The following is a 26,765-nucleotide window of genomic DNA, read 5'->3' on the forward strand; positions in this document are numbered from 1 at the left end:
TGCAACTACAAAATTTTTTTTTTAAAAAAATAATAAAACAAAATAACTTTCTTACCTGCAGAGGGACAAAGAACACAAGAGTCTTCAGTTTTTTTTAATGAAAATACACACACACACACACACACAAAAAAAAAAAAAAAAAAAAAAAAAACACCTTAAAAAAGAATTTCAAGTTTGAAGAACACCCAAAGGATATGAACACAGTTTTAAGTGGATCTCATTCCTTCTGGGCGAAACAACCAGAGAGGAAAACAACAGAAGATCAGAATCACAGTAGTTTGAGATATTCGGAAAGTTGTCACAATTGCTTTTTAACTGACTCTTGAAAGAATCAGTACATATATAGAAGGAAAGTAATGTTTTCATTTGGTGTCTGACAGCTTCTTAGGGAGTAAGATGTTGATTTAAATGATTAACCAAAACTTAACATACTCAGAACTTAGGGCTGGACACACAAAACCTTAGTTTCTTCCTGGCTGCAAACCTGGTCAACCATTAAAAGGACATGTACTAACAAAAGTATAAAAATGATTTGACTCTTAAATGTTCTGTTGTGTTTTATTAAACTTTAAAAGTCATTCATCTGTTTGGCTTGAGCACAATCATTGGCTTAACACATGCAATCATTAAGTTTTTCATCTTTTTTCTTCACATTAAAAAAAACTGAAATAAAGTCACATGCCAGAAAATTCACTCTTCTAATGTAAACAACTCACTGATTTTTAGTATCCATGATTGTGCAACCACCATCACTTATTCCAGAACCCTTTTATCACCCTCCAAAGAAACCCCACATCCACTAGCAGTCTCTGTTTATCCCTCTAGCTCCCCAGATCGTAGCCAACACTATTTTCTGTCACTATGAATTTGCCTATTCTGAATATTTCATTTAAATAGAATCATAAAATACAAATGATTTCTTATCTGGCTTCTTTCACTTCACATGATGTTTTCAAGGTTTGTCCATGTCATAGCATGTATCAGCACTTCACTCCTTTGGATGGATGGATAATATTTTATTGAATGGATAGACACATTTTGTTCATCCATTCATTAGCTGATGAACTTTTGGTCTCTTCCAGTTTTTTTGCTGTTATGAATAATGCTGCACAAAATAGTTTTGTGCGATTTTTTATGTGAATTTATGTTTTTAAGTCATGTCGGTATATACTATGGGGAGGAATCACTGGGTCATATGGTAAATCTATGTTTAACTTTTTGAAGAACTGCCAACTGTTTTCCAGAGTGGCTATACTACTCACATTCCTACTAACAATGCATGAGAGCTCCAGTTTCTCCACTTTCTTGCCAATAATTGTTATTGTCCTATAGTATCTTTTTATACTGTTTTTTTTCCCTCCCATTTTGAACAGAAATTAAGTATAAGGGATTGTGATGAACATGACCCCAGTGATGGCAGGACTCGGTGCCAAGACCATAATCAAGAGACAATTCCCTAGAAGAAAATGAAAAATGCAATGGCCCCTCAGCACTTACCTGCTGCAGGTCAGCCAGGGAATACAGGTGGATCTGTTGAAGGAGGTATTCTCTGGGGAAAATTCTGAAAAAAGGGCAGATACATAAGTGAATTGTGTTGCCGCAAGACACCTTTTCTCATAAATTTCAAAGTCTTATTCAAGAATTCTTATTCTCTGACTTCTTGCCTTTCTACCCCTACTCTCCAAATCTTTTTTTCCAAATCTATTAAGAAACTCACAATAATTTCTTTTCCTCAAATATTTTTCTAACATAGATCCCAGAATGAAAAGAAATGGCAGTATGAGTTTCATTGTCATTGTTGTTTCCCTTTCCCTCTCCCTTTTCTCCTTCTCCTTCTCTTTTCTTGTGGTCCTGGGACCTCACACATGCTAGGCAAGCACTGTACCACTAAGCTCCATCTCTAGACCTGGTCTTTCATTTTTACTGTAAATACTACAAGTACTGTGAAATGGTCTAGACCTGAGGACCAGGGCATTAGTTTTCCCATACCAGCTATGTCCCTAAAAAGCTGTATGAACTAGGGCAAGTTCCCAAGCCCCAGAAACTTCAGCTTCTGCACTATATAATAAGGGTGACTGAAACTGAAATCTCTCCAAATATATTTCTAGCTGTAATACTGCATACCTAAATTAATTTCAGAGTTTAGGAACACTGGATTAACAACCCACATGTATGTCAGAACCTTCTATGGTTTTCATTAATAGGGAACTGTGGTACTGATATCACATTAATGAACTATCCTTTAAATGTATAGTGATGGGAATATTTAAAACCTAAGTGCAGATGAGAATAATGAGTGTTACTGTTTGGATTTGGAATGTCCCCCACAGGCTCATGTGTTGAAGGTTTGGTCCCCAAAGCATCAGTGTTCAGAGGTAAGGCTGGGAAGTGATGAGAGCTGTATCATCAATGGATTAGTCCATTGAAAGGTTCAGAATTGAAAGGACTGTTGAGTGATGGTGGAAACTAGAGAAGGTGGGGCCTATTTGGGGGAAGTAGATCACTAGGGGCACACACTGGAAGAGTATATCTTGTCGCTGGTCCTTTTCTTGTTTTCTCCCTTTGCTTCACAGTCAGCATGAAGGGGGCAGCTCTGCTGCACCATGCTCTTGGTCATGATGCTCTGCTTCACACAGGCCCAGAAACATGGAGCTGAATGACTATGAATCAAACCTCCCAAACTATGAACCAAAATAAGTCTTTTCTCCATCAATTTGTTTTTTTCAAGATTTTGTCATAGTGACTAAAAGCTGATTAACACAATTAAAAAAATATATTAAAAAGGGGCTCTCGAACAAAGTTCATATCTTTGCTATTGTCAATTTACTACATCTGGAGAGATGACAGTGTGTGAACAGGAAAAAAAATTGATCTGGGGATAATAGTACACATCTATAGTTCCAGTTTCTTGGAAGGTTGAGGCAGGAGGATTACAAATTCAAGGCCAGTTTTGGCAACTTAGTGAGTCCCTGTCTCAAAACAAAAAATAAATACTTGGGTTCAATCCCAAGTACCTAGCATGTATTAGGCTCTGGGCCCTGGGTTCAATCCTAAGTACTGCAATAAATAAATAAATAAATAAATTTTAAAGAAATGGATAATGAGCAAGCAAAAAGGTACCAAAGTATAGATAGTTGTAAAATACCACACATACTTGAAACTCATGGTGCTGGCATTTTCTTTGTCTAACATGTTACTATGCAATTATCTTATTATTAATGAAAAAAAGCCAACTCATTCAGTTAACGTTTATGACTGTCCATTACATGTCAAACACTATGCCAGTCATTAGGGGGATATCTGTGAATAAGATCTGAGTTCAAGAATCGGGAAGCCGAGTGAGGGCAAGGCATAACATGGATATAGAAGACGGTAAGAGTTGTGCATGGAGTACATACTTCTGGACTGATATAACGTGTGGATTATAACCCTGGCTGTCTATTAGAATCCCTCAGGGAGCTTTTGAAAATGACAGGGCTTATATATGTGTAGAGCCCAGAAATCAGTACTAAATAATAGAACAAAACAACCTCCATTTGCAATAACACATGACAAAGATGATCAAGAGACCTATTCCTATGGTACCTTATAGTGTTAAGCACTAAGAACAGTAAAAGAAGCCCATTTTGGGCTTGGCACTCAACACACGTCATTTCATTCAGTCCTGACAATAGTCCTGAACATTAAGTATAAGTTCTGTCTCACATATGAGGAAATGGGCTCACAGGCATTGACTTATTTGCCCAGGGTCACAAGCTGGGATTCAAGGCCAGGATTTCTGAGTCCATAGGTCTCCTTCCAGTTTCCTGGGGTTGGGGGTGGAAGAAGGAGGGAGGGAGGTATGAGTTAACCATTCTATTTAGCTACAGCATGCATATCTCTTCCAGATATATGTTTGTTACTCTTTAGGCCAGTAGCAGTATAATCAAATGACTTTTTTGAAGCAGTCAAAATGCACTTTATTGTGCCCTCTGAATTCAGTAGGGAGATGGAGAGACTGTAGGCAGTTATACCCGACAAGGTCTTACATGTTTTTAATGACAAGTAGTGAAAAAAGTGGGGGATTGGTAGACACAAGAGGCTTTTGGAAGAAGAATTAACAATGTTTAGAATGGGTGAGGAGTAAGGAGTTGAAGGTGGCTGAAGTAGGCTGGTGTGGGTGATAGAATGGTGGTGCCATTGGCCAATGGAGGGCAGATTGTCAAGGAAGAGGACAACCAAGTAGAGTTTTATACATGCTGAATATTGAGTGCTTGTGTAGGGGACAACAAGTATGGATGAGTGTGTGAGGGATGCAGAAGAGACAGGGCACTACTGGCATCAGCATACACTGACAGCAAAAGTAGTGGGGATGGATGAAACAGACCAAGAGAGAGTTAACAGGAAGGGGACTGAGCATGGACAAGGGTCATCTGTTTTTAATTTGTTTACTTTACAATATCCAGAACTATCTAAAAGTATACTTTAGTGGTCTTCAACTTTTCTCATGCTTGAGAAATACATTTTGCAAAGAATCAGGACTGGATATGTATTTGAGTGTCTAAATTTCCTCTTTATGTGTAACATGTTCACATCTTTATACCCTTTATCCAGCTTCACTCAAATGTTCACATCTTATATAACCATGGAATGCTGGTCAAAACTCAGATATTAATTATTATATTTATTATATTTACACTTCATTCAGATTTCATCAGTTGTTTCACTAATGCCCTATCTCTGTTTCAGGATTCAGTCTGGAATATAACAGAACATTTAGATATTATTGTTTTATTGCTATTGTTGTTGAATGTATTAAAGCATTTGCAAGGCAACTTGAAACTCAAACATATGTGCAGAAAAGGAAACCGAGGACAGTCTTTCAGAGGGACTCTGAGGGTAGTAGTATACGATGTTCAAGTATGGGGGACAGGGTGATTGGGAGTACATGAATGTGAGGAATAATCTTTTTGAAAGGTAATTGATAATGAAAATCCTTAGGTAGAGTAAAATGAAAGTGATGTGGTAGCATACTAAGAAACAGCAACATTGTGATTCAAATAAGTGGCTGAACTGTCATTCAAGATTAGCTCCTACCTCTTCTTTTGGTTTTCAGGAAGACAAGTCAGCTGGACAGAGTCAGAAGGGAGATGACTGAAATAATCTATAGCAAGGACAAATGGAAGGCAGCATATCTGTTAGGTTTTGCTACTTAAAATTTTCTCTACTCTAAAATCTCTACAAATTTCTAAAATGTCTATATCTTGTATGTAGAATACAAGAATTATTTGTAAATTTACAAACCAAATCCTACTGGCATGCCCTTTATGCTCTAGATAACTAGGGTACTAAATTATCCAATCAAACAATACTTACTGGGTGTCTAAATAAGCCAGGCCTGTGTCAGGCACTGGAGATGGATTCTTCAATGCACATAACTGATGAGCAAAAAAGAGACTTTCCATTTTCTCCTTTCTGGGTCCTTCTTACTTCCAAACATTGTTCATTATTGTTTTCACAATAACTAACTCACTTTGAACATGGCCATCTCTAATACTCCTTCAACACTATTTGTACAGGTGAAGTTAGCAATATATTTATTTAATGTTGCTAAGCGTGTAACTATATCTCATGTATGTTTATTTTCCCTCTCCCTTTCCAAGAGCTTCTAAGTCTCTCCAAGAACACTTTGTCTACTGTCTCCCTTTATCACTCTTCAATGTCTAGTACCATAATTTATATGAGGTTGATCATGATAAACCCAAAGAATTGGAAAATGTAATATGTGCAGAGAAGATAAAGGAACCAAGCTTATTGTGTCTGGAGAAGATGTTGTGTCCAAAAGATTTAGTGACAACCATTAAAAAACAGACTTTTAAGATAGATAATGCCAATCAGCTCTTCTCCCTGGAGGAAGGAAGTTGTGGCATAAAAGCACTGAAGTCAAATGGAAGAATAAATTTCCTGAGAGGGACAACTGGGAAGTATTAAACTGTGTCTCTTGTAGTGATGCTTTTTAATGTAAATAAAAGAATAAAAGAGTTTTCTGCACCTATTTAGAGGTAGGGTCATGCTCTTCTGTCAGAGGAAGTTACAGTTTCTAAGGCAGAGCTCACTGTCCCCTGTTTCTCTTGTCCCTGAGGCAGACTGAATTTGTAATATATTCTCTGAGTATCTTCTTCAGGCAGGCCAACCACAGGGGTAGGCAGGGCAAATAGGGACATAAAAATCAAATTCAGGAAAAGGTTGACCATGGCAACTTCCTTTTTTGGTGACCCAGGGCTCTTCCCTGCTGTGAATTAAGTTCTACAAGTTGGCCCATCAGACAGGAACCCTTGGTGAAATGGACTAAACAAGCTGGGATTCCCTAGGCCTCTTCTTCAGAACTCTGAGTAGTAGAAGGGGTTGGGAGAAACCTGAAGGCTCAGGCCTGTTCAGGTAGAATTAAACTGCCGGAGGCAGATCTGACAAGAGAAATATGGGGCTCCCAAGGGACATAGTCACTTCAGGGACCCTGCTGGGGAGCAACCATTCATGTCTGGGATGCAAAGCTTGGTGTTCCCTTAAGATAGTCATGTCTGCAATATGATTGATGTATGTACATTCCATGTATGTATTATATATCAAAATGCATTCTACTGTCATGTATGACTAAAAAAAATAAATAAAGATTAAAAAAGATAGTCATGTCTGCAATTAAATTTACTATTAGTGTATTCAGTAAAGAATGGGTGATTACTTTTATTCTCAAAAAACACTTGTGATCAGTTTATCTTCCATGAATTTAATGCAATATCTGTGACTTCTCACTGTGGTTAAGAATTTAAAATAAGAACCTAAAACCAGCACATATTTCATTGCAATAAATAGATGCTGCATTCATGGCATGTGCCAGGCAGTGTGCTGGGCCCTCACGGACTTAGGAAAGACATAGTTTTAACATACAGACATCTATGCAGCATGAGGGAAGCTGGCGGGACACCTGATTAGGAAAGGCCTCTGAGAACTAAGAAGCTCAAGTTGATGGGAATAAGTAGGATACATTCTAGGCCGGGGGAGCAGCAGGGATAGGAGCTCAGAGGCCAGGATGAGTACAATGCTTGGGACTTGTGTCCTAGGGACAAGAAAGAGATATATGTGTGCACCGATTTGAGAAGGCACACTGCAGGAGGTGAGCTTAGAAAATTAGGTTGCAGCAAGCCATGAGGGGTCTCCAATGCCATGCACCAAGATTCTACCCCCCAAAAGATGAGGTACACCCAAGTGTCTCAAGCAGGAGAATGTGTAGTTAGCTTGTGACTAGAAGGTTAGAGGGTATAGAAGAAGAGAGTGAATAGAAGATCTCTTGGTTGGAGGGATACATGAGAAATGATAAAGGCCTGAACAGAATTAAAATAGTTGCCCCAGGGTTGGAGAGACAGGCCTACCATCAGAGAGATTTCCATAGCTGAATCTGCAGATCATGTTGACTAATAGAAAGTAAAAGCCAGGAAGAAGCCTGGGGTATTCACAGTGGTCTAGGTAGGTAAAGTGTGAAAAGGCCATTTTGTATGCTGGCATCGGAATAGCGAAGAGGAGCCATCTTGTTGGGAAAAGGGTAGCTCCGTTGTTGGGAGAGTAGACTGGAATTGTCTGTAAAATGTCCAAGTGGAGTCACCTGACTTCAGGGAGGAGATTTGTGTGCCCCTATCCTAGAAGTTCTAGGTGAAGCCAAGAGACTAAGGGAGAGGCCCGGATGGCACACTGGGAAATGAGAAGACTGGACCCTGGCCAAATGGCACCATTTAAAAAGTGATGGAGGAAGAAGACTGGAAAGTGTAGGATGACAGTGAAAAGAAAAAGCAGAAGAGCTGCATCATGGAAGCCATGGAAGAAGAGAATTTCAAGAAGGAAGGGGGTCAATGGCATTCAAGGCAACTGGGAGGTCAAATAACACAAGGAAAGCTCTCATGACGCCTGGAAAGTGCTGCAAGATTTGGAAAGGAGGAATTCATCAATAAACTCAGACAGCAGTTTCAGAGCAGGAGGAAGGAAGCCAGACTGCAGAGGGGTAGGAATTGTGGATTATTCTTTTAAGAAGTCAGCTTTAAAGGAAAGGAGAGAAATTGGGCCATCACTAAAGAAAGATGTAGGATTAAGAAAATGTTTCTTTTTTTAAGATGGGAGAGACTTGGGCATATTTATATTCCAGAATAAAGAAGCTAGCACAGAAGTGAACCTGAAGACAGAGGTAGGAGAAACTGACAGAGGCTGGCCCTGGAAAGGCCTACAGGAAATGGAATGCAGACCCAGCTGGAAGCTCCTTCAAATACATGTTTGCAAACGTGTGTGCACACGCACACATACACACAAAGTATTTTCTTAATTGAAATGCCTCAAATTTTGGTAAAATGTTGTATAAAAGGTAATTACTAATTTCTCCAAAGTAACCCCCAAACTTCAACATATTAGGACCCAAAAGCTGCAAACTCACTGAAGGTTATCTGACTTAGCCATCCTTTGGTAAATAGGATCCTTGCTGCAAAAGGTCACTGTCTTTTGTTTTCTGATGAGGCTGCTGTGTTTAGGGCTTTCTATGCATTAAGTGACCTTGCTGAACCACAATCCTATTAATCATCAGATCTGGCAGCATTTCTACAGCGGACCAACCATGTACAGAGCCCCGCTCATGCCGGTGCAAGTTCGTCTGGGCGGCCCTGACACCCAAGCCAAAGGACAAAAGAGATAAGGAGGGGTCAACTCCACACTTCTCTCATCCATCAAAGGAGATCACATCACTGGCAGGTGGCATTATCAAGTCTCCTGGTACCAAAGAACACTGAAGAAAACTGCTACAGGATCATGAAAATCAACTAGCAAAATCATTTTCAATGCCAACATTTTCTATTTTTATCATGTTTAGAATTGCCTGACATACTGGGAAAGTAACTTAGGCCTTGTTTATAGATTGGTCTAATGAGAAAGATGAGAAAAGATGAAAATTAAAAAGGAAAAGGGTCATATATGATTCAGAGTCCTATAATAGCTAGTACTTGGGGTTAAACATTCAGAGATAATTGCCTATGAAATAAAAGGCAGTAGTCTTAACAAAAAAGGTAAAGGGATCTCATTCCATTTTGTTCTATGTATTAAGTCAAATAAATCAAGACTCATTTAATGTGACCACTTTCTGAAGACTTTGACCCCATTCCCACCAGCCCCTGATGGTCATGAGAAAAAGGGGATGGGGGTCAGACTCTGAAGAATGTAGATTATTTGCAAGATTCTGTTAGTTTTAATAATACACATCACTGTTTTCCTGAAGCTCAGTTCTTTCAGATGTAAAACTGGTACTTAAAGACCCAATGATAAAGTGGAAAAAAAATTTTTGTAATGAAAATATTACAGCTTAGACAGGCTTTAAAGAACAGGCTCACAAAATACACACACACACACACACAATCAAACAATAAATAACATAATACCCAATGCAAACCTCCAGGATTTGATTCTAAATGATAAGGGTCTAAAACAAGAATATGGATATACAGATAGAGGTGCATAAGGAATAATTTTAAAAAGAAAACCATTTATTCACATAGTATTACTGTGTTTTTTAAAGAATATGTGCTCCAGGGCAGGTAATTTGTATGGAGTTGAGAGTGTCACAGTCTCTCTCCTTTCGAGGGCACACATACCCCCACCAAAATCAGCAAAAAGCACTATGGAGCATCCCCAGGGAGATGCAATTTTGTGTTCTTGATAGGAGCTGCAAACTCTCCCTGAAATAGTTACATTAGGGCTGGATGTGGATAGGACTCATATGTCCAGCCATGCTCTGAGCTAATGGAAAACAATTTTAAATCAAAGGCAGATATTTCGATAGCAACTCACGTGGAAGAAACAAGCTTCAATCATTTCTCTAGATACCTCATTTTGCTAATCTCATTGGTTAGAAAAGTGGTGAGATTGCACCAGATATTATATCTTGGCAGTAGTTATAGGAAATAAGGGTCTCTTACCTGCTTATTCAGAAATTGTGCTTAAGTTTCTTAGCAATAATCTAAAGCCTAGAGTAGAAATACTTGGGAAGTAATTTTGGTAATGATAATTCTGGAGTCTGATTATAAAAATGACAACTTATATCCTAGCTGTCATATATCCTAGCTCAAATTCTTAAATATTTTTTTAACAATAGCAGGAACCTAATACTTTTCCTATGATGAGATTTTTCTTGTCTCAGAAAATGAGTTTAAATAATTTATGTGTATTTCTTTTAATCTTGGAATAACACAAAACCACTTCCTAAGTTTTTTGAAGAATTTCACAGTAAAAAGCTATATATGTATATAGCTTAGTAAAATTAACATATGTAATCTCTTCAGATTTCCTTCTTCAGAGTTTATTAATCAGTTTAGCACTGAATGGCACTCTTTTGTGAACAGCCAGTAGTTCCCTGCATGTGTATGTATGTATGTGTGTGTATGTGTGTGTAACACTGGCCAAATAAGACCTCTGAAGAAAGTGAAGGAAGGGGAGGAGCTGTCAGGAGATGAGGAAAATAGATGATTTGAAAACCATGCTGCTAAAGGTCATCCCAGAGAAAATAAATTTTTGAAGTAGAATGAGAAGAACAGTTACTTTAGAAAACATAAAAAATTACATCCTATATTTTAGTAGTTTCTGAGTCCTGACAGATTCATGCAGTTGATTTGGTAAGGCTCCTGCCCCAACTATAGCTAATGACTTTTCAAACTGACTAACTTGAAAACTAGTCATAGAAGCCTGGCTAACCTTAAATCTCCCAGAGAACATAAAGAGTTGTATTCATTTTCTGAGCTTAGAGGTGTTATACATACACTGGAAGTGTTAATCATCACTAGTCTTTAATGAAAATAATTCAGCAGAAAAAGAAAAAAATGATTGCCAAAATGGGTTTTTCTTCTAAAATTCAATATTAAGCTGACTTTGAACATTTTGATTTCAGATTTTGGTTATAAGATATTCCGTATATGTGGTTCAGATACATAAAAAGTCTAATCTATGTAGATTTTGTTTTAAGAATTACCACCCTAAATTGGGCATGGTGGTGCATATCTATAATCCCAGCAATTTGGGAGGCCAAGGCAGGAGGATTGCAAATTCAAGGCAGCCTCAGCTACTTAGCAAGTCCCTAGGCAAATTGTTTCAAAATAAAAAATAAAAAGGACTGGGCGGCCAGGGTTGTGGCTCAGTGGTAGAGGGCTTGCCTAGCATGCGTGAGGCACTGGGTTCAATCCCTGGCACCACATAAAAATAAAAACAAATAAAATAAAGGTATTGTGCCCACCTACAACTAAAAAATATATATATTAAAAAAAAAAAGGACTGGGATGTAGCTCAGTAGTAACATGCCTCTGGGTTCAATTGTCAGTACAAAAAAAAATTACTATTTCCTGAAATAACTTGAAAAGTATTGGTATTTATTCTTCTTTAAAGGTTTTGTAAAACTCCGCTGTATACCCATCCGGTCCTGGGCTTTTCTTGGTTGGTAGTCTTTTGATTACTTCTTCAATTTCATCCATTGATATTGGTCTGTTCAAATCGTGTGTGTCCTCCTGACTCAGTCTGGGCAAGTCATATGTCTTAAGAAATTTATCGATGTCTTCACTATCTTCTATTTTATTGGAATATAGGTTTTCAAAATAATTTCTAATTATCTTCTGTATTTCTGTGGCGTCTGTTGTGATATTGCCTTTTTCATCCCTTATGTTAGTAATTTGAGTTCTCTCTCTTCTTCTCTTCGTTAGCATGGCTAAGGGTCTGTCAATCTTGTTTATTTTTTCAAAGAACCAACTTTTAGTTTTGTTAATTTTTTCAATAGTTTCTTTTGTTTCAATTTCATTGATTTCCGCTCTGATTTTAATTATTTCTTGCTTTCTGCTGCATTTACTATTGTTTTGCTCTTCCTTTTCTAGGGCTTTGAGATGAAGTGTGAGCTCATTTATTTGTTGGTTTTTCCTTTTTTTGAGGAATGACCTCCAGGCGATGAATTTCCCTCTTAAAACTTCCAAATTCATTCTATGAGGCCAACATCACATTGATTCCGAAACCAGACAAAGACACTTCAAAGAAAGAAAACTACAGACCAATATCTCTGATGAACCTAGATGCAAAAATCCTCAATAAAATTCTGGCGAATCGGATACAAAGACACATCAAAAAAATTGTGCACTATGATCAAGTAGGATTCATCCCTGGGATGCAGGGATGGTTCAATATACGGAAATCAATAAATGTTATTCACCATATCAATAGACTTAAAGATAAGAACCATATGATCATCTCGATAGACGCAGAAAAAGCATTCGACAAAGTACAGCATCCCTTTATGTTCAAAACATTAGAAAAACTAGGGATAACAGGAACTTACCTTGATATTGTGAAAGCTATCTACGCTAAGCCCCAGGCTAACATCATTCTGAACGGAGAAAAATTGGAGGCATTCCCTCTAAAATCTGGAACAAGACAGGGATGCCCTTTATCACCACTTCTATTCAATATAGTTCTCGAAACACTGGCCAGAGCAATTAGACAAACGAAAGAAATTAAAGGCATAAAAATTGGAAAAGATGAACTTAAATTATCACTATTTGCAGATGACATGATTCTATACATAGAAGACCCAAAAGGGTCTACAAAAAAACTACTAGAACTAATAAATGAATTTGGCAAATTGGCAGGTTATAAAATCAACACGCACAAATCAAAGGCATTTCTGTATATCAGTGACAAAACTTCTGAAACGGAAGTGAGGAAAAACACTCCATTCACAATATCCTCAAAAAAAATAAAATACTTGGGAATCAACCTAACAAAAGAGGTGAAAGATTTATACAATGAAAACTACAGAACCCTAAAAAGAGAAGTAGAAGAAGATCTTAGAAGATGGAAAGATATACCCTGTTCATGGATAGGCAGAACTAACATCATCAAAATGGCAATATTACCAAAAGTCCTCTATAGGTTTAATGCAATGCCAATCAAAATCCCAATGGCATTGCTTGTAGAAATAGATAAAGCAATCATGAAATTCATATGGAGAAATAAAAGACCCAGAATAGCAAAAGCAATTCTGAGCAGGAAGTGTGAATCAGGTGGTATAGCAATACCAGATTTCAAACTATACTACAGAGCAATAGTAGCAAAAACAGCATGGTACTGGTACCAAACCAGGCGGGTGGACCAATGGTACAGAATAGAGGATACAGAGCCTAATCCACAAAGTTACAACTATCTTATATTTGATAAAGGGGCTAAAAGCATGCAATGGAGGAAGGATAGCATCTTCAACAAATGGTGTTGGGAAAACTGGAAATCCATATGCAACAAAATGAAACTGAATCCCCTCCTCTCACCATGCACAAAAGTGAGCTCAAAATGGATCAAGGACCTGGATATCAAATCAGAGACTCTGCTTATGATAGAAGAAAAAGTTGGCTACGATCTACATATTGTGGGATCAGGCTCCAAATTCCTTAACAGGACGCCTATAGCACAAGAGTTAACAGCAAGAATCAACAAATGGGACTTACTTAAACTAAAAAGTTTTTTCACAGCAAGAGAAACAATAAGAGAAGTAAATCGGGAGCCTACATCATGGGAACAAATTTTTACTCCTCACACTTCAGACAGAGCCTTAATATCCAGAGTATACAAAGAACTCAAAAAATTAGACAATAAGACAACAAATACCCCAATCAACAAATGGGCCAAGGACCTGAACAGACACTTCTCAGAGGAGGACATACAATCAATCAACAAATACATGAAAAAATGCTCACCATCTCTAGCAGTCAGAGAAATGCAAATCAAAACTACCCTAAGATACCATCTCACTCCAGTAAGATTGGCAGCCATCAGGAAGTCAAACAATAACAAGTGCTGGAGAGGATGTGGGGAAAAGGGTACTCTTGTACATTGCTGGTGGGACTGCAAATTGGTTCAGCCAATTTGGAAAGCAGTATGGAGATTCCTGGGAAAGCTGGGAATGGAACCACCATTTGACCCAGTTATTGCCCTTCTTGGTCTATTCCCTGAAGACCTTAAGAGAGCGTACTACAGGGATACTGCCACATCGATGTTCATAGCAGCACAATTCACAATAGCTAGACTGTGGAACCAACCCAGATGCCCTTCAATGGATGAATGGATTAAAAAAATGTGGCAGTTATACACCATGGAGTATTACGCAGCTCTAAAAAATGACAAATTCATGGAATTTGCAGGGAAATGGATGGCACTAGAGCAGATTATGCTTAGTGAAGCCAGCCAATCCCTAAAAAACAAATACCAAATGTCTTCTTTGATATAATGAGAGCAACTAAGAATAGAGCAGGGAGGAAGAGCAGGAAGAAAAGACTGATATTAAACAGAGACACGAGATGGGAGGGAAAGAGAGAGAAAAGGGGAATTGCATGGAAATGGAAAGAGACCCTCATTGTTAAAAAAAAACTACATAAAAGAGGTTGTGAGGGGAATTGGAAGAAAAAACAAGGAGAGAAATGAATTACAGTAGATGGGATAGAGAGAGAAGATGGGAGGGGAGGGGAGGGGGGATAGTAGAGGATAGGAAAGGTAACAGAATACAACAGTTACTAATAGGGCATTATGTAAAAAGGTGAATGTGTAACTGATGTGATTCTGCAATCTGTATTTGGGGTAAAAATGGGAGTTCATAACTCACTTGAAACTAATGTCTGAAATATGATATGTCAAGAGCCGTGTAAGGTTTTGAACAACCAATAAAAAATATATATATATAAAAAAAATTACTGCCAAGTTCTTCATAAATTAGTCTACTAAATTAAGCATATTTGGTTCACAACAGCATGCAATATTTTCTATCAGATAATTCTTCCACTTAATGTATCTAACTTTTGGGGAGCAGTGAAAGGAAGAGATATTAACATGAAAAAATTCTGCCAGCTCATTTATTATTAGATCACTCATGCAATCTTTTGTTAAGTATGCTGAATAAAAAGTTTCATTTACTCCAAAGATCTGTGATAGGTAGGTATGCTCACACATCAAAACACCATTTTCACTTGGTGATTCATGATGCTGTAGACAAATATTTACTGATATAAAAAGATGTTCACAATATACTAAATAAAATGATTAGTTTCAAAATTGTAGGTACAGTGTGAAACCATTTGAATGGGTAGAAAGCATTTGCAGAGAAAAAGGTCTGGAAGATGTACCAGAGTGAAAGGATAATGGATAGCTATCTTCTTTGTATTTTCTATGATGAACAGTATCTTCTGCAATAAGAAAACAAAAATCAGTTTCACCAAATTGTGTGGGCAGAACCTTGATAACAGTATTTCGTTTATTTGATCACTTTATTTGACAGATATTTATTAGCCCCCACTCCATGTCAGATACTGCTCTCGGCCCTGGGGACACAGCAGTGAGTAACACAGAAAAAGAGCCATGACCTGTGTGACTCACATCTAGTGGGGAGAGCAAACCAAAGCATCCACATCTATACACGATGGCCAAGAAAGGGAGACAGGCAAAATGAAATACTATGTTATATGGGGATAAGCAAGGAAACAAGACAGGTGCAGGGAACAATTTAAAATAGAATGGACAAGGATGTTTCTTTCAAGTGATGGTTGCTTAAAGATCTAAAGGAGTTAAGGAAGCAAACTCTGCAGTTTTCTGAAGAAAGAAAAATAAGTATAGAAACCCAAGCAGGAGCCTTTTTGGTTGTGCCCAGGACCAACAAAAAAAGGCTGGTGTGACTGGGACAGAAGGAATAAGGGGGAAGTTGTGGGAGGTGAGGCAAAGAAGTAGAGGGGAATGAGGCTCTGTATGGCCTTGGCTTTTATGTGGAGTGAGAGGTGAAGCTATCAGAGAGTTTGGACCAGAAGTGACAACATCTAATTTACACATGAACTCTAGCTATAGTCTTAAGAACAGATGGAGGAGGTGGGGCAGGGATACCAGTTGCTACAATAATCCAAGAAAAAAAATGATGGTGGCTTAGTTCCAAGTGGTAGTAAGTGGAAGTAGTAAGGAGGTTTTGTATCTAAAACTCACAGGGTTCCTGGCGAGGAAGGTGTTTAGCCTGAATAATTAAATCAATGGAAGTGCCATTAGGTGAGATGGGAAAGGCTGCAGAGGCAGGGCAGTTTGTAATGGGAGGGGGTGGGGGATATTATGAGGAGGTCAGTTTTGGACTATTAAGTTTGAGATGTTATTACATATCCAAAGAACATTTTAACCTTTGGACCTAGCCTCACCTCCAGTGAAGTCACTAGAAAGATAGTCTTTCTGGGGTAAAAAGGGAAGGAATAGGAAAAGAGTCCTGGTAAACTGAATGACTTTTATGGGGACTGGTCTAACAGCTGAGCAAGTTGCTAAACTTTGCTTGAAGAAAGAAGAAGCAACAAGAATTTGACAGGACACAAACATACACAATACACACACACTTTTTTTCCCCTGGCATTCGTCACAATAAAGTTAATTAAAAATGGTGGTCTTTGTGATAGAAATTGTTCATTGCTTGGTAAAACTAATAATTTGGTGGGAACTCAGGCAGGATATAATCATAGTTTGAAAGAAAATGTGAGACAGGAAAAGGTGGGTTAGGAGGTAGAAGAGTCACTTTTAGTATTTGTTATGGTTTGGATGTGATGAGTCCACCAAAAGCTAACATGTGAGACAATGCAAGAAGGCTTAGAGGAGAAATGATTGGGTTATGAGTTTTAACCCAATCAGTGAATTAATCCCCTGATGGATTAACTGAATGGTAACTGAAGGCAGGCAAGGTATGGCTGGAGAAGGTGGTCATTGGTGGGTGTGGCTATGGGTATATATTTTATATCCGGTGAGTGGAGTGTGTGTGTGTGTGTGTGTGTGTGTGTGTGTGTGTGTGTGTCTGCTTTCTGATCATCATGTGAGCCACTTCCCTCCTCCACACTCTTCCACCATCATGTTCAGCCTCACCTTGAGCCCCAAGGCATGGAGCCAGCTGTCTACAGACTGAGACCTCTAAAACCATGAGCTCCCAAATAAAATTCTTCCTCTACAATTGTTCTGGTAAGATATTTTAATCACAAAAGCAAAAAAGCTAACTAAACAGTATTCCCTTGAGATTCCCAAGTCAAACTGTTAAGTTGCTTCAAAATGATCTAAGCCAAAGATGAAACTTGACAAACATGTAGAACCAAACATTCCCTAAGAACTGACACAATTCTGCTCTAAGATACTGGGAAAATAAGCTTCATAGTGCCTATTGCCCACAATTAGGATTGGAGAGTACTATTTTTAAATTTATGTCATAATGGAAACTTTGGATTTACCAGTCACCCCCAGACTCCAAATCATACTTTTGTTGATAAGGAATGGGAAGTACTCAAGCATCACATAAATTTCCCTGTACTGGATTATTTCAGTACTTAGAAGAGAAAAATATGACTTAAAATAAGGTTTCTGAAAACCTAGTCCAAACAGCTGGTGTCAGTCTGGGTAATGTTTTTAGCAAGCAGTCCAAGTGAAAATGAGGGGGAAAAAATAAATTATTTTCCAATCTATTTGTTTTTAAAAAGCTGTTTGATTTCTTAGTCTGTTTGTTTATTTTTTCTTGTTTCTTATTTCATATATAAAATGATGGTGAGAAATAGATACTATTTGTTTTTGTTTGTTTTCACTATAGACATATATACCGCCACCCTATAGATTTTTTTGTTTTAAGTTTCAGGTCTGGAAAATGAAAAGGCCTGGAAAACATGACCTACAGAAAACGCACCAGCTGGCACTAAGCCCACTATCGTGCCCGACTCACTGTGGCTGAGCAGGCCTGGCGGTGAGCACGGAGCACCTTGGCAATCCCAGCTTCCTCTCCCTGTCAGCCACCTTCCTGACATCTTCACACTCTGCTAAATGACCACAATCAAGGCTTCAGGAGGATAAAAAGTGGTTCTCTTAAGAATGTGGAGACCTTTGGACATCCTGTCACCAGTAGCAAATTCACTGGGGGAACAGCAAACTAAGCCGCAAAAAAAACAGGTTCTAGCTGGATTCTGCTGCTCACCAATGTTATCACGTTGGGAAAGTCACACAGCATTTCAGAGTCATGGTTCTTTCTTTTCTTTCTAAATACTCTCTGTCCTATCTACCTAAATGGGCTGCTATAAAGAACAAACAGGCTGGGCACAGTGGCACATGTAATCCCAGTAACTTGGGAGGCTGAGGCAGGAGGATTGCAAGTTCAAGGCTAGCCTCAGCTATTTTGCAAGGCCCTAAGCAACTTAGTGAGACCTTGTCTCAAAATTAAAAAAAAAAAAATCAAAAAGGGATGGGAATGTAGCTCAGAGGCAAAGTGGCCCTGGTTTCAATCCCTACTACCAAAACAAACAATACTCCCTCTCCCTACACACACACACCAAAAAAAAAAAAAAAAAATCTGGGAAAATCCCTTTTAATTGATAAAAATCACAATTATCTTACATATAGTAAGCAATTTTACAAACATGAGATGATATGATTATTAATAAGCCTTTATTGCACAGCTAGCATGTAGAGTCTTCTATTTTTAGGCTATAAGGAAGAACAGGACAATCTTAGTCTTTAAGAGCCATCCAGTCCAGTCAACAAGAAAGAATATATACACAAGTTACTCAGGCACTTAGGCATCAAATGAATGGTTCAGAGGATCGTCACTGGAAGAGATCAGAGAAGGTATTAGCTTCTGAGATCAGGTGGAAAGAGGCAACACTGGAGCTGGCCTAAAGTAAGAGTGGCCTAGTGAAGTAGAGAGGAGAGGCATGTGCCATGTTAGGAAAAATGTGTCCGTCACTTTGGCTAGGGTAGGTGGCTATAATCCTTGTGGAGACCAGGTAAGAGAACAAGTTATGAATGTAGGTCAGATAAGATATCCTACATTCTGCAGGTAGCTCAACTACCCACTGTCCAATGAGACCACTTGATGATAGTGTATATATTAGATGGACTGCAAAGGGGAGTCACGGGGGGTAGGATTCCCAGTTTGGAAATTTTAGCAGTAAGATGCTGAGGATAAGGGCAAAGGGGATGCCAATGGGAAAGAAAAGTAAAGACAAGACATGACTAGATAGCTCCTAGGGAACCATAAAGCAAAGCTTAGGATAATGTCAAGGTTGAAACTATGAAAAACTAAGAGAATGACGCCATGCTTAACTGAAATGGACCTGACTACAGTAGATATACTTTTCAGAGTAAAACAATGACTTCCCTTTGAAACTTCAGTGGAGATGTCCATCAGGCAGCCAGCAAGCGATAACAAGGTAGTGGTGAGCTCCCTCTTTTCACTGTAGATTTATAGAGAGATCCTGACATTCATCCTAAAGATAAATGCAAAGTGTCCAGAGGAAGTGCAGCTTCTTCTGACCCTCATGAAGTGGTCATATTGGCTCATGTAGGGGCTGGAGGAGCATGCAGAAAGGCACTGAGGCACTGGCCATTCCTAGTTGTAGGGAGCAGGAGCAAGACATGAAAGCAGTAAGGGCGCAGAGAAGGGGCAGGTGCAGAAAGGCTGGAGGACAAAGAAGGGCAGGAAGAAGAGAGATCTATGAGGAAGGTGGCCAACAGAGGCCAGAAGGTCAAGGAAAAGAGAGCCTAAGAAAGCCGCAGTGGAAGCAGAGTGCAATCACCATCAGGCTGTAAAGGGTCTAGTGAGAAGTGAGTGGGCAAAGAGAAAATGGAGACATCTGAGAGCTTTGGCAAAGGAATGCCCAAAGATATAAGCTTAGATGGCAGTATGAGCAGAAGATGGTGGTTTTTCTAAAGCAGTAGTGTAGGTGAAGAAAACTGGAGAGCAAGCCATTAATTAAATGTGCTATAAGGAGGGGCCCAGTCTCTGAAGGACCTTCTTGTATCACCACTGGAAAGAGTCCACATCTAATGACTCCTGTGAATGCTGCATGCTCTGCACAGGAAGTCATGGCAAAGCCCTGAATTCCAGGTTCTTTGATGCTTCTAGACTCACTTCTTTTTGCTTCTTCCCACCTGCTTACTTACCTCTTGTTTCCTTTGAATTTTGATATGTTTATAATAAAAATCACAGCAGCTGGGCTGGGGTTGTGGCTCAGTGATAGAGAGCTTGCCAAGGCACTGGGTTTGATTCTCAGCACCACATATTAATTAATTAATTATGGTCCATCAACAACTAAAATATATGTATGTATATATATATATATATATATATATATATATATATATATATATATAAATCACAGCAGCTAATATTTGCTTAGCATGTACTCTGTCCTGGGCACTAACTCTCTTAATCCTCAGGCTTTCCCTATGAGGTGGAATATTATTGCCATCTATAGGCAAGACAACTGGCTCTGAAGGTTATAAGAGATAGAAGAGAGCCCTAAGCTAAGGGACAAGTCTAACTTCAGGGCCTACAATACCAACTACGTCCATTTGAGCCCCCATTTTATTCTTTTTCTCAGTCTATCCCACTTGGACTTGGTAATCTTTAGCTCTGTGGTGACAAGGAATTGCTGTAGGATGTTGCTTCAACTGCCAGTCCCTCAAGTCACTATCCTGCAAATGCAAATGCCTCTGGAGCATGTTGTAACAGCCCAACCAAGCACTAGGACATCCCAGCCCATATCTAATGCAATTTAAAGATGACCTTGTGTTATTTCTTCGAATCCTAAAAATTTCTTCATGTTTGTTTTTTGAAAGAACCACATCTAAGACTTTTGCCCCCCTTTAGATGGACCTCCCATAAGAGCCACGGAACTAATAACTGAAATATCAGTAAACTCTGTTACTCTTACTATTTAATGACATGTATCCAGGGTCAAAACCTCAAATGCCTATGGGCCCAGGCACCACCATAAATGAATCAAGTGCACTGGGTTTAAGAAAAAAAGGGCAGCAATGTATTTGCTACACAAGAACAAGGGAAGCCCTGTGGCATCAGAGCTTCAGATTTCCCAAGAGGAACCAGAAAGCTTCATTTTGTATGTCCTAAAAACTCCTGATTGTTTAAATGTTGGCAACTATTTCATCATCTCAAAGCTTGGTGGGTGCTGTTCCTGTAAAGCCTAACAAAACGCAGCTGAGGTGCCTATTTGTGACCTCTGATTTACACATATCCTACTGCTCCTGTGCTCAGCTGAGCACCCTGCAGCTTTCTCAGTGTCCCTCCTAAAGACTTTCCTAATGGCTGCTGCTCCGGATGTGTCCTGACATTGCCAAGCAAGCCACAATTTTCCAGAGTTCCTCATGCACCTTCGCGTGTGGACATGGTAAATAATTCTTCTCATGAGAAGTTAACTAGGCCTTGAACTAATTCAGCAGGGTCGCCATCTGGGAGTTGTCAGACACAGTGAACTGTCAAAACTGTAAACATTTTAGGCTTCAAGGAGGACACTGACTTTTGCAAAACTAATCACCCCTGCCAGTCAAGACTTGCGGTATGGGTTTAAGAACAAGGCGTCCATTTAACAACAATAACAAAAACAGTGAGGATGAAAACGGACAGTCATAATAATGAAAGGCCTAAAAGCAAACTGTGACTTCCCTAATAAGGCGACGACCAAAGTTGGCTCCCTGGCTGTTGAACGCCAATACGATTAATCAGTCTGTTTTCGGTTTTCTCACGACAGCAATATTAACAGTTTGCTTTATGTTGTTTATATGGTGCTGACAGGTCTTCGGCATGTTGGGCCTACTTGCTAGAGATTAATGGCCACTCTTATACTGAGGTAAAATCCAGTCAGGGAGAGAATGCCTTTTACAACTAGATAACAACTGTATTCTCTTCCTCCTTGCTCCTAACCCCCAGTGCCCCAGCAACTCTTCCCTCTCCCAATCTCTATCAGGGGTATAAAAGTCATGCCTACAAGGTTCCCCTCATTGTTTTAACCATCCCCACTTTAGATGTTGTATCCTCAGGTGAAACAAAGGGAACCTCAAATATTGACTGGATAAGTCTGTCATCTCTAAAGGTTATGATTGGCTCATTTTGCTTTTGAAAATTCCATTCCATATATAAGTGAAAGAAATAGGTATGAGGTGTCCTCTAGCAACAGAAATTTAGCATATTACCTCTTCTAATTTACAGCTATTTTTATGGACAAAGAAGGCAGAGTTGATATTAAGTGGAGGCTGCTGCAGGAAGCACAGATACCTCAGAGAACCTCTTAGAGATTATTCCACTAGTCATATTTCAACATGAGTCAAAAAGATTTGAAATAAGACAAGACCAGCCTCCCACAAATCCCTCCCCTGCAAAGGCTGTAACAAATATTATTGATGACCAGCATACTTCTCTCTGTCCTCAATTGCAAAGAAATGGTACCCCAAACATTATTCTAATAGCATCTGAATGGTGGGAATCTAAAAAAAATGAAAAATTTAAGAACTAAAGTGTGCCTCCTCTAAGTTTCTAGAGGAATAAACATCTCATTGTTTTCTCTTAGGGAGACTCTGTTAATGAAACAACCACATGGCTAAAGTATGCACTGACTCTTCAGAAACTGCAGTCTTGGGCACAGCTAGCCTTCCATCCCACTTCTCTTGAAACATTCTATTTTATTAAAGATTTTTGTAAGCCAGATATAAGCACAGTTTAAGGAAAGAAAGCAGTATTAATAACAATAATAATATTTCCTGAGTACTTGCTATGTACAAGAACTACTTTAAACACTTCAATTGTACAAATCCATTTAATTCCCACAACCGAATGCAATATGGCTAATAATTAAATTTTTCTTTAAGTGAAGGATATTTGAGAGAAAATAACAATATATTAGGCTAGATTTGGGCAGATTTTTAATTCCATGCCTGTACTTTAATAATTTATCTAATGCAAAGACTGGATGGGAGAAAGAAAAACTGATAGACTAGTGAGAAAGATACTGCAATAGGCCTGAGAGCATACAAATTTGAGATATCTCAGAAACAAAACTAATTTTTTTTATTGATCTGATCTGTTTTTTTCTTTCATTTGTTCAATCACTCAACAAGTATTTTTGAGGGTTTTGGATGTGTTGGATGCTCTGCTAAGTGACAAATAGAGGAGTAAGAAAAAGAATCTAAAGATATTTCCTTCCCCCAAATTGTACTATTAGCGATTGCTCAGTGGTCTAAAGTGACACTTAATATTCATCCCTCTCTCCTTCTTCACTGCATCTCTCCCTCTTGCCATTCAATACCTTGAGCCAGGCATTGCTTCATATAATGGTCATGAACAAGTCCAGGAAAGGACTTGAAGGGAAAGGAAAAAAGGACTGCTGTCTTCACTCATACAGCTTTGGGACTGCCTTCTTTCTAGAACTTTCATTTCTTTCCTGGTGGTCTGGCCATAAGGCACAGTACATGGTGGTAAACCACCAGACTGCAGGAATAGAGTGGGGATTCTTAGTCATCCATGAAAGGAGACGACCTCCTATTTAATTTCTAAATGTGTGCTGTGCTTTGGCATATTTTAACCAAAGCAAAACATAGCAGAAAGGTACCTAACATGATTCCCACATGTAGATTTTCATATAACCTACAAACATATTGGCACAAGAAAAGCTTTGAGCAAAGCCAAAAGCTACAGAAAATAACAGAACAAACACACATTGAACACTAAAGATCCTGTACCTATTTTAGTTGGTAAATTAACTTGAGATATATACTTCTATTGCCTTTTGGAAAAAGCCCTGATCTTTTAAAATTAAGATTTGCCTAAATGTTTTAAGAATAAATCCCAACCACTTTTTGGCACATGCTGAAAAACAACTAGGTAAAAGAATGACTACCACTGAGAAGTATTTTGCTTGATGGCAGCTGCCTTTTCATTACTATTTTATGAGAGTTCGTCTACATATTATGTATCCTTCACTATTTACATTTAGTTCTTTTTGAAATATCTTCTTCAGATGCCTACAGTTATGCCAACTTCTTTAGATCTAATCAGATCTCAAATTGCAAACTCTAGCATTTTAATTCTTTCCAAAAGTTCTTGTGTGGGTAGGCTTACTTCCATTGAATGTGACTGATGTATGCTGCTGGTCATTTCTATTAAAACTGAAAAATCAAAACGTATTTTAGGGACTTATGAACATCATCACAATTATTTCAAGTATAAGCTAGTTTGTATATACTGAGGGTGAGAATTTAAATGCTCATAAAATCTAACTGTAAAAGGAGGAATTTTATGAGAGCAAGCACATTTTAACTTCAATTTTATTTTAAGGATGTGAGCCTAGTTGGGACTTGTGTGTGCCATGAACTGTGAGCTAACTCAGTTATGGAAAAGCAGCCTGTACCATTGGTCAGAAAAGATGAATGATGAAAAAATGAATCCTGGGCCTGTGTACTTTAATTCCAGCTCTCCTGCCTGCATCAGTTATGGAGCTATATTTGTGTGGAAAATAAGTTTTGAACAACCACCCACTTATTTCCCATTGAAAATGATGTTCAGTTTTTAAATATTTTAAATATGCTTGTTTACTGGTGATAAATAGCAAACGAAATTGTGAAAAGTAACCCCTCCCCCCAAAAAATCAAAAAACAAAGAAAAAAACACTACATAAAGAACCAGTGAAGACACTTTTGTGATTATTATCTCAAATTAACATATTGGTAAGAGAAGGCTTCAACGTCCTGGGCACTAGATCATGGATTCAAAGCCTTCAGTTATGATGAGAGGTGATTTCCATTTTGCCTGACAAATAGAGGACCTCAGAGAAAGTCAAAGACCAGCCCAGAGGGAGACCCACAGAATTTCAGTAGGTCCACGTTGGAAAGGTCCTTGAAGACTTTCTAATCATCCTCCCTGGGCAGGGAGGTAAGGCAACCTGGACCATCAAACATTTATGACTCTTACCTGCGACGCAGATCCTCCGCCACCGCTGCCCGGCAGCTGAACAAATAGGCTCGGAGTGATTTCAGCCGCTGCCGCAGGCGCACCACCGTGGCCAGTGGCTCGGCGTGGAGATACAGCATGGGGTTCTCCTGCTGGATGTCGATCAGGGGCTCTTCATACACATACTCCAGGAATTCTTTGGCCTGCTTAGACACCTACAAAACAAGCTTGGGCAGTCAGTTCTGGCCAATCATCAGCTTTCCACACCAGCTCAAACTAGGAACCAAAGCTTAAATACCAAAGTAACATTATTTTCTGAACACAGCTTTTAAAAAGCCCATACTTAAACAAAATACAAACTTTGGCTTCCCTTTTTCTCTTCTGGAAACTCCACTGGTAAAACTTGGAAAAAGTTCATTAATTTGTATCTTGATTATAGTAGTGATTATAAGAATCTACACATGTGGGCTGGGATTGTGGCTCAGTGGCTCAGTGGTAGGATGCTTGCCTAGCTCGGGCGGGACCTGGGTTCGATTCTCAGCACCACATAAAAAATAAAGACATTGTGCATTGTGTTGTATCCATCTACAAAAAAAAATTTTTTTTTCTCTCTCTCTTTTTAAAAAAAGAACCTACACGTGATAAAATGACACCGAACTATGGCGACCCATCATACTAATGTTAATTTCCTACTTTGTTTTTATATCTTTTGGTAGTTATCTAATTAATATGTAACCAAAGGAGGAAACTGAGGGAAAGATACACAGTATCTCTGTACTGGTTATGCAATTTCCTATGGATCTGTGATTATTTCAAAATGGAAAGTAAGGGAAAAAAGAATTAATTAGGATCCTCTTAAAATCAACACTGATTTTAAAAAATTTACATATATGTATTTTTAGTCCATGACTCTTTAAATAAGTAGACATTTTTTTAAAAAAAGTAAACCACACACATATTACAAAATTAAAAGGAATAAAAGGATATTCTCAAAGGAAAAAGAAAAAGAAAAAAAATATTACATGCAGAATAATTTGACTGAATAGAAAACAGGCTTGAACACAATACTTCAATGCCCAGAAAGAAGTTGTTCTGACTAGAACACCTTTGACTTTGCGCTGACTCTGACCAACATATCCATCCAACTTTTTCTGGTAGTAAATAAGATTTTGAAAATTGATTTTTAAATATCATTGTCAACAGTAGAAATAAATAGTGCATTGGAAATACAATTAACCAGAGACACAGAGGAAGTAGCTTAAATAATGCATAATATTTGGATAATTTTTTGGAACCTCTAAATGCCAATTCACTGATTATTAAGATGTAAATTGGCTAGTGATACACTGAGTAGGCTCATTTTCTATTTATGGAAGGTAAAACCTCTCCAAAAAGTTTCTATCACCTCTCTAGGAGTAATGCTGGAATTCAGCATTAAGATAAACAAATAACTATGCTCGTTAAAAAGAAAATTGAAAATTCACTATGCTTCACACTCTAGACCAGAAGCGTACTAATGAAGATAAATAGGATACAGTTTTCACCCTCAAGGGGCTCCTTGTTTAGTATAAAAGACAAATATTTATAACAAAAACTACACATACCCTATCCTCTGCTACAGAGGTATGGATGAGGCCCCTTGCTAGCTTAAAGAAGGAAGAAATTACATCTCCTGGTTAGAGGGCCAGGAGCCAGGGTGGCCTGGAAAAACAGAAGACATTGGATTTAGATCCAGAAAGATGAATAGAAAGAAATTCACTTGGTGGTCAGGGTGGGACCAAAGAGAGTACAACAGGCAGACACAATCATAAACCCCCTCAATATATACATGTGATCATTAGATATATGGCTATTGTGCGTTCATTAAAAACATACATTTAGGTACACATATATAAAATTCAACATTATCATTTTTATATTGTTAAATTCATAACACAGTTTATGTTATTTATGGGAAGGCAAA

At 38.4% G+C, this 26,765-nt stretch overlaps 1 protein-coding gene across 1 annotated transcript in view; it reads right to left on the minus strand.

Annotated features, from left to right (window-relative positions):
- Plekhm3 (pleckstrin homology domain containing M3) overlaps positions 1 to 26,765 on the minus strand; it is a 176,677-nt gene that overhangs the window by 67,503 nt on the left and 82,409 nt on the right. Inside the window, exons 5-6 of the mRNA XM_026394591.2 lie at positions 24,824 to 25,017; positions 1,498 to 1,561 (exon numbers count right to left, since the gene is read on the minus strand). Coding sequence (XP_026250376.2) covers positions 1,498 to 1,561; positions 24,824 to 25,017 — 258 coding nt within the window. The remainder of the gene's footprint in view (positions 1 to 1,497; positions 1,562 to 24,823; positions 25,018 to 26,765) is intronic.

Source organism: Urocitellus parryii, chromosome 1 (genome assembly GCF_045843805.1).
Source record: "Urocitellus parryii isolate mUroPar1 chromosome 1, mUroPar1.hap1, whole genome shotgun sequence".
Lineage (NCBI taxonomy): Eukaryota > Metazoa > Chordata > Mammalia > Rodentia > Sciuridae > Urocitellus > Urocitellus parryii.